General features: G+C 39.2%; 1 protein-coding gene across 2 annotated transcripts; it reads right to left on the bottom strand.

Moving 5' to 3' along the window:
• Nucleotides 1–1513: 1513 nt before the first annotated feature.
• Nucleotides 1514–10501, bottom strand: EXOC1L (exocyst complex component 1 like). Of its 2 annotated transcripts, XM_048942955.1 has the most exons (4): nt 10229–10501; nt 6891–6980; nt 6535–6662; nt 1514–4650 (listed from the first exon to the last, which is right to left on the bottom strand). In XM_048942955.1, the coding sequence occupies exons 1-4, from the start codon at nt 10347–10349 to the stop codon at nt 4387–4389; spliced, it is 603 nt and encodes a 200-aa protein (XP_048798912.1). In that variant the 5' UTR covers nt 10350–10501; the 3' UTR covers nt 1514–4386. The 2 variants fall into 2 exon arrangements, with proteins under 2 accessions (XP_048798912.1, XP_048798913.1); XM_048942956.1 differs by lacking the exon at nt 6891–6980.
• Nucleotides 10502–12133: the final 1632 nt, after the last annotated feature.

A 12133-nucleotide genomic window follows, 5' to 3' on the forward strand; every position in this document is an offset into this window, starting at 1 on the left:
AAGCTACTACCGTTTATTCCTTCTAATTCTACAGATTATCGAGGCAGATGAGTGCACTTCTATTATTAACAAATAATTCCTAGGAAAACCATTATCACATCCAGGTGAGTGGCATTTGATATGGTAAACAGCCACCCAAGAGAGAGCGTGATTAGTGAAGAGTACGTAGTCTGGAACTTCAGAGCACACTGAAGACCAAACTGGAGAACAGCTGGAGAGATGCACAGGGCTGATGCACAAGGCTCTTTTTCACTTCAGTTTTATTTTTGGAAGCAATGGATGGCAACTATTTAGTTATTGAATAGATGTTTTTGTTTTCAAGGAGTGAAAGGCTGATGATGCTCTGGTGCGCACTCATGGGGAACCATTTACTTCTAGATGTGTATGAAGACATATGGCACGTAAATGAACACAGATGATCATGGTCCCACTCCATAAAGTGCCATGGGAAAGCTCTGCAGAGCTGATCTTCAAACAGCAGCTTCTGCTGCTAGTGGGACAGCCTCGAGTAGTTCCCACATGCATGATGCTGAAGTGAGCTGGCTCCAAGGTAAGGGAATTTGCTCTTGTGTAAACGACTTTGCATCCCTTCCAAAATTGAAATGTCTTTCTTTACACAGTTTTAAATTGTTAGAATAAAACTACAGTACTTGTCAAATGCCTAACAGTCAGTGTAAGAGCACCAAAAGGAAGTATAGGCAGGAATTAGATTGAAATCTTTGCCTCTGAAATAGCATTACACCCAGACAGCACAGGACAGGTATAATGTAATTGAAAACACTTTTGGAAGCGGAAGAAAAGGCTCCTCTGAGCTTCTATTGCCTTAGGATCAGCAAGAGAAAAGAGAAGTTGGATCACAGATGCAGTGGGATACTGCGAGAATTTCATTTACACTCTGCTTGTTACATTCACTTCCAAACAGTGACAGTCTCCCTAAAGCGAAGCCAGTGGGTTTCTTTGAAAAGCCTGAGCTGCCTGTTTCAATATGTAAATCTCCAGCCAAAGTGAGAGGGGGTGAGCCCCTGTATCATGTTATAGCTCTTTTGTTAATGTTTGCATCATATGAGGAAATTCCATACCAATGTAAGGAAAACCTTCCTTCCTTTGAGGGTGACAGTACAGGAAAGTGTTACCCATGGAGCTTGTGGACTCTCCTCCTCTGAAGATATTCAAAACCCACCTGAATGCTTCCCTGTACATCCTACTGGGGAGAACCTGCTTTAGTTGGACTGGATGATCTTCACAGGTCCCTTCCAACCTCTATGATTACGTGATTGTGTGATTAGTGCCAGCTCATGTTCTATAGCACTCCTGGGGGCTTCCTTTTCAGCTGCAGATCTCCTCCCAGCACCCAGAAGTAGATCAAAATGATCACTCAAAATGAGACAAATATAGCACCAACAGATCAGGAAGTCACCAATTGTAGCTGTATTTCAAAAGAATGCTCTGAGTATCAATTATTAGAGATTCTACTTTTTTTATTACCATATGAATGATTCTTTCATCCATAAAATAATTCCTTGTGCCAAGTAAGCAAAGAATTTGTTGACTTCACAGAAAACACTGTTAACTTTACAATAATATATTCAAACAAGACAACGTGGCACAATATATAACTAAGTTCTGCTTTATACATGCTATTGTAAAATGTCTTTGTACAGCCTGGATGTTGGGCAAATACTTTTTGTAATGATGGATCAAATGCTGGACTGAGTTACCTCAAAGACATTCTGGTAAGAACAACTGCATTTCATAAACAATAATTATAAATACAATCCTTCTCTCTAACAATATTTAGGTGACAAATGTAAGCTGTAAGTTTTCAAAAATTGCTGAAAATTAGTGTTAATCCATATAAACTGCCTTCACAACTGTCAAGGTATAGATAATGATTAAGTTTTGCGTTAGAATGTGTGTAATTTACAAGTCTGGAATAAATATGTAACTTATTAAGATAATCAAATATATGGCCTTTTTATATACAAGCAGTAGGTTAACATTTTAAAAGAAAAGTAGAAAGCTGTACATTTTATACAGTTTTTCAAATATACCCTCACTTATTTGATTTTATTTCAACTTTGAATCCAAAGTACATTTGCACAAATGTTTTCAAAGGTGGGAGTCCATGTGAAAGGCTCCCAAGACCAAGTCATGATCTCCTTCCACAAAAAACCATGATGGCAGTTACTCAGAGAGGACATTAATCAGCTTGTGATTTTCTGGGAGCTATTTACATTTATCAACTTTGGTACTTAGCTGGCTTAATCTAGAGCTACTCTCTCTGTACTCTCTAGGCTGCCAATAGAGAAAGTGAATTTTCTCCTGCAGGAAGTTGTGACCAGAATGGCACAGAATGGGATGGCATTGCTTTCTCTGTTGTCTCTGGGGGTGGTGGGGGGGAGTAGCCAGCTAGATCATCTGGGTGACACCAAGAAATATCACTGTGCCTCTTGCTGAAATTGTTCCTCTTCAGCTCTTGGTCAATACAGCTTTAATTCATCCTGCATTTCTACTGTAATATTATACTGTCACAAGTCCAGCTGTTATTTTTCTGTTATGGGTGAGATCTTCCCAACCACTCAGTAGAATCCACCCCACATTCAATGCAAATGTAAATACTAACACACATTTATGTAGTGCACTGAATACGCTAACGTAGCTAGACACTGATGAAAGTTATTCTCATAATTCTAATTCTATGATTTTTGAGAAGTCCATCAGTCACCTACAAAGTAATTGTAACTAAACGCCAAAAACTACTGTTCATATAGGATTTCCAGTAGTATGTTTGTGAATCCTTCTTTGTTATTTTGGCTCAAAGCTTGCTTCCTGAGGTATTTCTTGTGATAAGACTCTGAATGATTTGTTAAGGAGGCAAGTGATGGGTGCTAACTGTGTGACAATGGATATCGCCTTGGGAACATTTGAAAGCCCCTTCCTCCAAAGCTGCTTGCTCTGTAGAAGAGCGGATGAGAATGCTCAGGAGTGTTCACTGGCAGAAGATCTGGCCTATGACTAAACTGCTCCAGCTAGGTGTGGAAAAATTGGGGAATGATACCATCGTGTTCTGTGAGAAGCAGGATGCAGATGGGCATCCCTGGTCCCTCTTATCTGCTGGCAAGGCCTGGAAGATGGGAACAAAGGAGTTTCTGCTGAGATCCCAGAGCCAGAAGCTGCCACCTTAAGGAGAGCTGACTCAACCACTTTCAAGCATTGAAAAGGGGCCATCCTCGTTGTGCTTCTCGCAGTCATCAATAGAACAACTCTGCCTGACGACCCACCACTACTGAAGATCAAAGACTGAACTACGAACCTCGCTGGATCCATGGTGGTGACTATGTCCCTCTTGCTTCCTATAAAGACTCCTTGCTTCTTCTTTTCTATCGCCTTCCTCCCCTTCCCCATTACCCTAATTCATAACAGTGTCCGTCCTCCCCTTCCACATTTCCCTAATTAAGATTTGTAATAAACTGGTCGGACCAACATTTGAACCGTTGTTTCTTAATCTCACACTGGGTATATAGATAATAAAAGAACCTCCTCTCCCTCCTATAAATTGGAGCGAGACAATGTTGTTAATTTTTAGTCCTGAGGCAGAGAAGAGACATAAACAGGTGCTATTCCCTAACCAGTCCTGTTCATGTACATAAACAAGTTGCAAGAAAGAAACACTAGTGATATAAAAAAAAAAGTTTTCAAAGGTCTGACAAATAAAATAATTCTGCTTGAAAATATCCATTTTATGTTTCTATGACAATATCATAAGTAATGGAGAGGTCAAAGGGAGCACTTGATATTCAGGAGGAAAAATCACTGTAAGTGCATAGGTAAAAACTGGTCCCACAGTACACAAATGCAAAACTCCATACTTCATCAGGATGAGTATTTGATTCATGTATTTATGCAGGTGTGATCTCTTTAACAGAATTCTGTATTTCAACACATTTGAAAAATGAAAACATGCATCATTCTTGTGCAAAATTCATTTTTCTTGCTTTATTTTTCTACTTTAGGATGTAAATGAACTGCTAACGCTCTTAAAGTATTTTCCAATATTTCTAGCTATTCATGAAAAATGATTTATACCTCTATAAACATATAGCAAACAGTGAACTTATCTTACATTAACAACCACCACTGAACTTAGGAATCACTGTCCTTTTATTTTTGAAAGCCTCATGTATTTCCATTTGCCAGTAAGGCCCTTCTAATACATATAAATTAATGGTCAGATGGATATTAAAAAAAAAAGAGGTTCCTCTGTGGACTTATAGGTAAAATTAAAAAGCAGATATCACGTATCATTTATTGTTATTTTCATCAGATAATTTATAAAATGCTGGTTAGCAAAATCAACCAGTCCCCTTAACGTTATAAAATACATCTTCAGGACAAAGGACACAAGGAGAGACATAAAAGGTTGGAAGCATAGAAGCATATTCTCATAAGTACTAAACAATCCCTATTGTTGGATGACCAGATCGAATCATCGTTTAGGTAGGTGCTATCAAAGTTCACAATCTTCAAGTCCTTTTTAAGATACGTTTCATTCAGATTGCTTAGCGTTCGAGCAAAGGTGTATTTAGATGCACAACTGTATGCCTCCATACTGTAGACTTTGTGGAAGTGCATATCAAAATATGGATTATCCTAAAAAAAATTGAGAACAAAATTATTACATGCATTATAGACATCAGAATGGCAATTTCTTGTTTTCTGTTTACTTACTTTTAGGGTTTCTTTTTCTCAGTTTTATGGATTCCAAAAAGTATTAGCTATGGACTTTGTGTATTTCTGCTATTCCTATTAAAGAGTCTTGTAAAATTTTACTAATTAACTGTTTATAAGTAGCTGCTTTTCTTTGCCATTATGAGTTTTGCCTAAGTAAAACTTTCAGAGTTTGTCTAAGGAAGACACTGCACTTTATTGTGATTATACAATGCTGTTTTGAAGTGAACCAATTTGTCATGTTGCCTAAAACACACTTGCCTTCTGACTTGCCTGTCAGAAGAAGAATATTGATTGCTCTTCCTGCCCAAACTGTAATTTTGTGTGCTTTCAAGCTCTTGGCACAATTAATACTAGCAACAGCTAAGTTGTATTAAATTCCATGGATATGAATAGCAATATGATGAATATTTATATCAGTGGTAATCACTGTGTAATGAGGAGTTTGAGGCTCATTTATGCTTTTCTGTAACCGAAAATAAGATTTTGAACATCCTAGTTGTGGAAGGCTGAATAATTTCTGAAGTGTATTTGAGTTTTTTAAAAACAAACAAAAAAGAAACCTTAAAAAAAAAAAGTTGAAAGTGAATGAGTCCATGTAGGCAAACAATAAGTAATCTTCTGGCTGCCTTATCTGGTAAAGGGATAGGAACATCTCCAGCTGCAAGATAACTTGGAGAGTACATAAAATATTATTAGCTTTGGCTATTTTCCCCTTTGGCTTAAGCTGCAAAGAGTTCGCGTGATTCGTGGATACTCTGAATCTGATCTCACCTCCACAGTCTCTTAGGTTTCTAGTTTTAGAGTTGAGAGCAACGCACAAGGGACTGCAGACAGCTGCAGAGATTGTGGCTGGTTGCCCATGCAGGAGCTGTGGAAGACTTTTTGAAAAGAGAACAGTTGTCAGGATGGAATGAGTACAGCTGGAGTCTGTCATTTTTCCTTGAATCAAGACTCTGACGCCCCTTTTGTTGGCTCTTGATTTCTATGTCATCAGGAAAATATAATCTCAATTCTATTTTATGTTCATTTGAAACATGAAAGGTAAAAAAGTAATTTTCTCCGAAACGACATTTTATATGCATGGATGCCTGTTATAACACTTTATCTACAGTAAGACATTATCTTCAAAGCACTCTTATAGCTTCTGTAAAATAGAATTTAATTCTACTTTTGGTGTTTTGTATAAAATTGTATATTGTATTGCAGCCTCATTTACCCTTCTGTAATTGAATCTGAGAGATTATGACTTCTTTAGCAATAATATCAATCATAGCTAGCCAAAGCTGTTTGATTCAGTTATTCAACTGATGCAAGTAATGTGAATGAAATTTAAATTATGTGAAAGATGATGTTTTACATATTGATACAAATTCTCTTTGTTGTACAAACAACAAGATCCTAAATTCAAATGGAAGGAGTCTCCAAAAACATGTTTTCAAATACACTGATCTCAATTCAAATTTACACCAGGAATTGCGTGCTGTGAATTTTTGTTCCCAGTTACAATGAACAAATGAGAAAACATCCAGATTGTCCCTCAGATCTCAACAGGAGAGATGAAAATTAAAATAAACAAGAAAATTTCTCTTTCTCCCCACACCTCAAGCAATATAAATATAAATATAAATGCAATCTGGACCCTCTCGCATGCAATAAACTCAAAAAACCATGGAGGCTTTTTGTTTTGTTTTGTTAAAAATAAGATAATCAGATAATGTCCTTCAAATGCATTTCAATACTTGTATTCCAACTTGCAACACAATAGAATTATATTCTGTGTATTTAATAATACATAACACTTACAGTATCTGCTTCTTTTCCATCAATCATCTCCAGATCTTTTAAAAACCACTTTTCAACTACTTCATATTTCTCTTCTCGATCTCGAAAGTGTTTTACCATACATATTTCTACTTCTTCACTTTTAGACACTGCAAGACAAAAATAGTTATGATATGCAAGCAAATACTTCCCCAAAGTTCTAATAATAAAATACTTAAACTTCATTTGAAATAAAAATTGAAATGACAGTATGAGTAGAAATAGGCCAGTGTTCTCAGCCTACAAAACCTATCTGTCTTAAACAGATCGAGTGTTTAGCTTCCCCATCCTGTGAAAAGGCAATCATTCCACTGCAAAAGCCTCTGGTTTGAACTCACCAACAGTGCAGTGAAGGCCAAACTCCAGCACTGGAACCGTGGGGATAATCCACATATCCTGATTATTTTGATGGTGAATCCTTGGGGGTACTAAAGTCAGAGAATTGCCAAATCACTACCAAGGCTCTTGTGAGTATGACTGCTTTCTGTTCTGAGGATGAAGTTCTCTTACGGACTTATTTTTAAACAAAACCCTCACTTCCCTATCAAATGTATTTATGTCACTTAACCAAAGTAACGCTGAAAATACTTCTTAAAGCCTCACATTGCTCAGTGCTATCTTTGTAGAAATAACTGTTTTCTGACTTAGACAGGAAATGAGAATAAAAAGAGCGTGCAGACATTCCTTGTAATAACTACCATTATTAATTGATTACACTGAGTGCTGTGTAGAAGATCAGACTTCTTTAACACGAAACAATTAGTGTGAAAAGCACTGCAGCCTGAAACAACTTCTGCACACCCAGCATAGCAGCTGCTGGGCAGAGCACTTCCCCAAGCCACCTTTGAGATTAACAGCTAATCACTCTAACCGTCACCTCTGACAACATAATGCGATGCTACAGATGAAGGACCAAGATTCTTTCTTATCTAAATTCTGCCTGGAATTTTGAAAATCCATTCTGAAACTCAACTAGATTTATCTTATTTATGTTAAAACATGCTTTGCTTCTGACTTTTTTTTATAAGATGGTTAAAAAATAAAGACAAACAAAGGATTATCCAGCTTCTTTCCACTGCAAATTAAAAAGAGGAAAATGTTTAAATTAATTGTAATTCCCTCAGCGCACGGCTTCTCAAACAGCCTGCTGTGAAACACACACCACTAGTTTGTTTGTTTTTTTTCCCCTTGGTTCTAACAGTCATAGTTGCCCAATGATTTTTAATCGAAAGATCACAGGTGTATTGTTCACCTTCTGTGAACGATGTTTTCATTTATGCATCTAGTAGGCTTCTCGTAGAAAGTGCTTTTTTCACTTTGATTTTCTCCCATTTTGTTTGCTGCCCTGTGAAGCAGTATGTTGTCTCCCTCAGAGTTAGAAGAAAACAAATCTAAACCCAAAAGCCCACAGTCTTTTCAGAAATAGATGTCCTAGGCACCTCTGAGACCCACAGACTACCATTTCTCTATCACTCATGTAAGAACAGAAATTGTTCAAAATAAGGACAGAGGCAGATGTGTTTAAGAAACTGCTGTAGTAAGAATAATGAAGCCAGGAGCACGTTCTGCTCAGTGGTGAAACCTGGGTGGGCAGTTTTCACCTATAAAATCTTAATTTTCCTGCATTTTAGATATATCACTGGGTCCTGAATTCAGTTGCCGTTTTAAAGACAACTATATTTTTGATAAATAACATGAGTTCAGATCTACCATTTCACTCACTGAACTCAAAGATTTTCTTGTGGCAGGAATGGTTATGACAGTGCCCTCAAGAGCACAAGTTATTTCTCAATGATTCCATGGATTGAAGACCTTTCTGGATTTTCTCCATTCCACTGGATAGTCTGATGTTAGTCTGCCATTGTTCTCAGGCAGACTTGTGCAAGTTCCTAAATGTAGCTGCATTTCAGCTTTGCATTCTTCCAGGGCTCACAAAGAAAGCATTTAATGAAAGGATACTCTTGTCTTCGCACAAAAACCTAGACTTGCTTTTTTGAAAAAAGGAAGGGAAATAAGGTTGGGCATATGGCACAAAAATAAGATTGTTAATAAGAAGTTATCCATGCCAAGAGTTTATTTTAATATAGATTTGAAAAGGTATAAACTTCTAAACATTTGCCTACATGCAGTTTGACTGGGGTTTTTTGTTGTTGTTGTTTTTGTTTTCTCTTATGTTAATTTGAAATACAGAGGAATACAGTGAAGATGTATTGTGGGGATAAGATTTTAGGGAGTACAGAATCACAGCAGATTACAGTAACTGCTGGCAGATGAGTGCAACCCATTGTTCAGAATTAGAGTGCTACTCTACTTACTACTCAGTTGAATATGCCTGAATATATTAAGAGAGTTTAATACTGGATACTCTACATACATTTTCCTTTATGTCTTCAGTGACAATCAATCAATCAAGCTGATTAGAGGCTTTCTCTAATGGCTTGTTCTTCTCTACCTTAGGGAGAAATTTTTAGTTAAAATTGTATAAATAGCAAATGTTTTTTCTCCTCTTTGGAAGTTTCTTAACACCAAACTGTTTAATTCTACTATACAAATCTAATCACACTTCTACCAAATTGTTTTGTAAACTATGAATCAGGTTGGTATTTTTGTACATTTAGAAGCTCTATAATACTCAAGAATCCATATCTTAAAACTATCTTTGAAGTTCTAAAATATAAAATCTCTTCTACTAAAATCACATCTGCTGGGAACAGATCTTGCTCAGTATGTCCATTAATCTGTAAAATACAACTATTCACCAGATGTTTTCAAACATAAGGATCACAGAATATATTTGCCATCATCCCATATTGGCCAAAAAAATTCTGAAATACAGAGATGATTTCTATCTGCTCTGTGTGTTTTGATCATCAAGAGGAAACAGAATGCAAAAAGCATTCCTTTCAACCCAACTGCTTATATCATAGAATCACCATGGCTGGAAAAGGCCTCCAAGATCATCTAGTTCACCTGCCCACCTATCACCAATATTTCCCACTGAATCACGTCCCTTGGTACAACATCTGAACGTTTCCTGAACACAAGATGCATGAGAATTTCTCTCTTTCCCATCAGCTTCCACTAGTACAAAAATAATAATTAAAAACATAATGCAAACAGCCCTAGAACCATGTTCTAAAGTCACTGAGAAACACATGCACTTGAAATCAAATTCAGTAAAGAGCCAAATAATTAATTTTGTCACACAATCTTGCTTTAATCACGGTTCTTGCTAATTACTAATTCAAACATGTATTTGTTTAAGCCATAAGCCCAGTTAATCGTTACCTAAGTAACTGGGCAGTATGCAGGACTTTAAAGTATGACAAGAGATAGCACAGAAGCTCTGAAAATGACGAACACTTCCTGCAAAGCGGATGTATCGTTACGCTTTGTTTTACAAAAAACAACAACCTCCTAGTAGAGGAAAGAGCATTCCTCTTTCCAGCATTCCTCTTTCCAGCAATCACTCCGAGCGCTGCCACGTCCCGCACGTTTACCAACAGCTGTGCGGAGATCCTCGAGTCTCCGCGCTGCTCAGAGCGCTCATGCTCTCAGGAAGGAGGAGGAAACAGCAGCTCGGACAGCGCCAGCAGGCACAGCCGCCGCCGGGCAGCGCGGAGCCGGCCGGCACCCCGCGCCCCGCGCCCCGCGCCCACCGCGGGCAGCCCGGTACCTGCGGCGCACAGGTAGCAGCGCTCCGCGCCCGAGCCTTCCACCTCGATGAACTCTTGCAGCCGCAGCCGCCGCGGCCCGAAGAGCCTCTTGGCCAGGTCCTCCTTCACCAGCGAGGACATGGCACACGCCCGGCAGCGAGCGATGCGCCGCGGGCCGCCCAGGCTGCCACCGGGGGGACATCGCCGGGCGCAGCCCCGAGGGGCCCCGCTGCCGGCCCGCAGCCCTGCGAGAGCCGCGAGGTTGCGGCACGGGAGCGGCCGGGTGGCACGTCTCGCCGCCCCGCCTCCTCCCGCCCCGGGACGGCCCCTGGACGAGCGGCGGTGCAGATGTTTGCAGCTAGGGGGGAAATTACAGCGTGCTGCTCTTTACATATAGCAAATGAGAGGGCATAAAGACCCGTGCAACAGGAGTGTTCAGAGGGTGGGTGCAGTCAGGGGACGCAGGTGTGTTTCCGTGTATGAGAGGCTGGATACATCAATGGGAGCGTTTTTGGAAATGGTAGCAGTTCTGCCACGCTGCATGTGGGTGGGTAGCATCTGGTGTACATTTATTCCTCTAATTTATGGATCTGCAGTTGCCTGTTTTAGAGTTTTAACTCCCGGCTGCATGTAAAAGTTGAATGAGTAAAAAATAAAGAAAATAATAATAGTGAGGATTTTCCAATATTATTAGAATAGTTCAGCATGTGAGACATCCAGGTTCTTTGCTCATATGAAGTGAATGAAAGCAGGTAACTGCTCCTCCATTGTGTAGGCGTGAAACTAGAGAGAATAACCCTGTCTTGTAGATACTAAATATATTGCATGGGCTTTTTGGTCCCATGTATTTAGAGATAGTTGTGGTTCTTGAATCTATTGATGAATTTTCATTTCTGCTTTGGGAAAGCAATATTACTCTAAGCTTTAGGTTTGGGATATATGTTATCAGAAAGCATGAGCCTGCAGCCTTCGGTTCCTCACCACTGGTGTTACCAGCATCACAGTCAGGTCAGTGCCAGTATTAAGTGCCAGAGGCCTCATTGGGAACCTGGTTTTTCCTCGGTCTATAGCTCACATTGCATCTCTGATACTTGGTTGTTCTTGTGGAGGTTTGAAGCAACAGATGAAGAGATGCTAAAGTACCTTCAGAAAAGTATCTTCAGCTCTGGAAGAATTATCTATCAGCTTTCCCTTGTGAGAGGTTCAGCTGATGGCAGTAAAACTGCCTGGATGGTGAGTTACATGGCACTGGCATCCTGGAAGTGACTGAGAGAGCTGAGGTAGTGGCTATGTGGAGCTCTGCTCTTCCCCTCTTGGATGTTCCTCGGATTATCAAAGAGACATTTTGAATTAGGCTTCATTTTTTCAGAATTCTATCAAACTCTAAGTCATTTTGCCTCAGTTTTCACAGGAGTGTTTTTTGGTTTGATGCATTAGCATTATTTTTGTCTTTGGGGATATTCTGCAATACTGATGTTAAGCTGCTCTGGTTAACAGTGTATGTCTGGTATCAGCACGTACCTTAGCAGCTCTGTACTGAAAGCTGTGTCTGGCTGTTGATGGGGCAGGGCTGTTCAGCTGCTATCTGAGCAGTACTGAAGGGTGCACAGCTGCTGGTTTATCTCCCTCATTCTTGTATAGGCAGAAGTGCTTGGAAGACCTTATGCTGTGATGTAACTGTTTTCTTTGTATCTCCTCTTAAATCAAATTACATTTCAAAAAGAAAAATATTAAAGAGATTAAATTACATCTGCAGTACGCGTTAGTACATTCTCAAATGCTACACCAGGACACTAAGTGACCACACTGAGTATGTAAAGAGATGTTACAGTGATGATTTTAATGTTGAATATTTTAATAAGAAACAGGAAAATCTGTAATTCAGTGTTGTTCTTGATGAGAACACAGCGGGAAAGCTCTGGTGA

This window comes from Lagopus muta, chromosome 4, assembly GCF_023343835.1.
Source record: "Lagopus muta isolate bLagMut1 chromosome 4, bLagMut1 primary, whole genome shotgun sequence".
Classification (NCBI taxonomy): Eukaryota; Metazoa; Chordata; class Aves; order Galliformes; family Phasianidae; genus Lagopus; species Lagopus muta.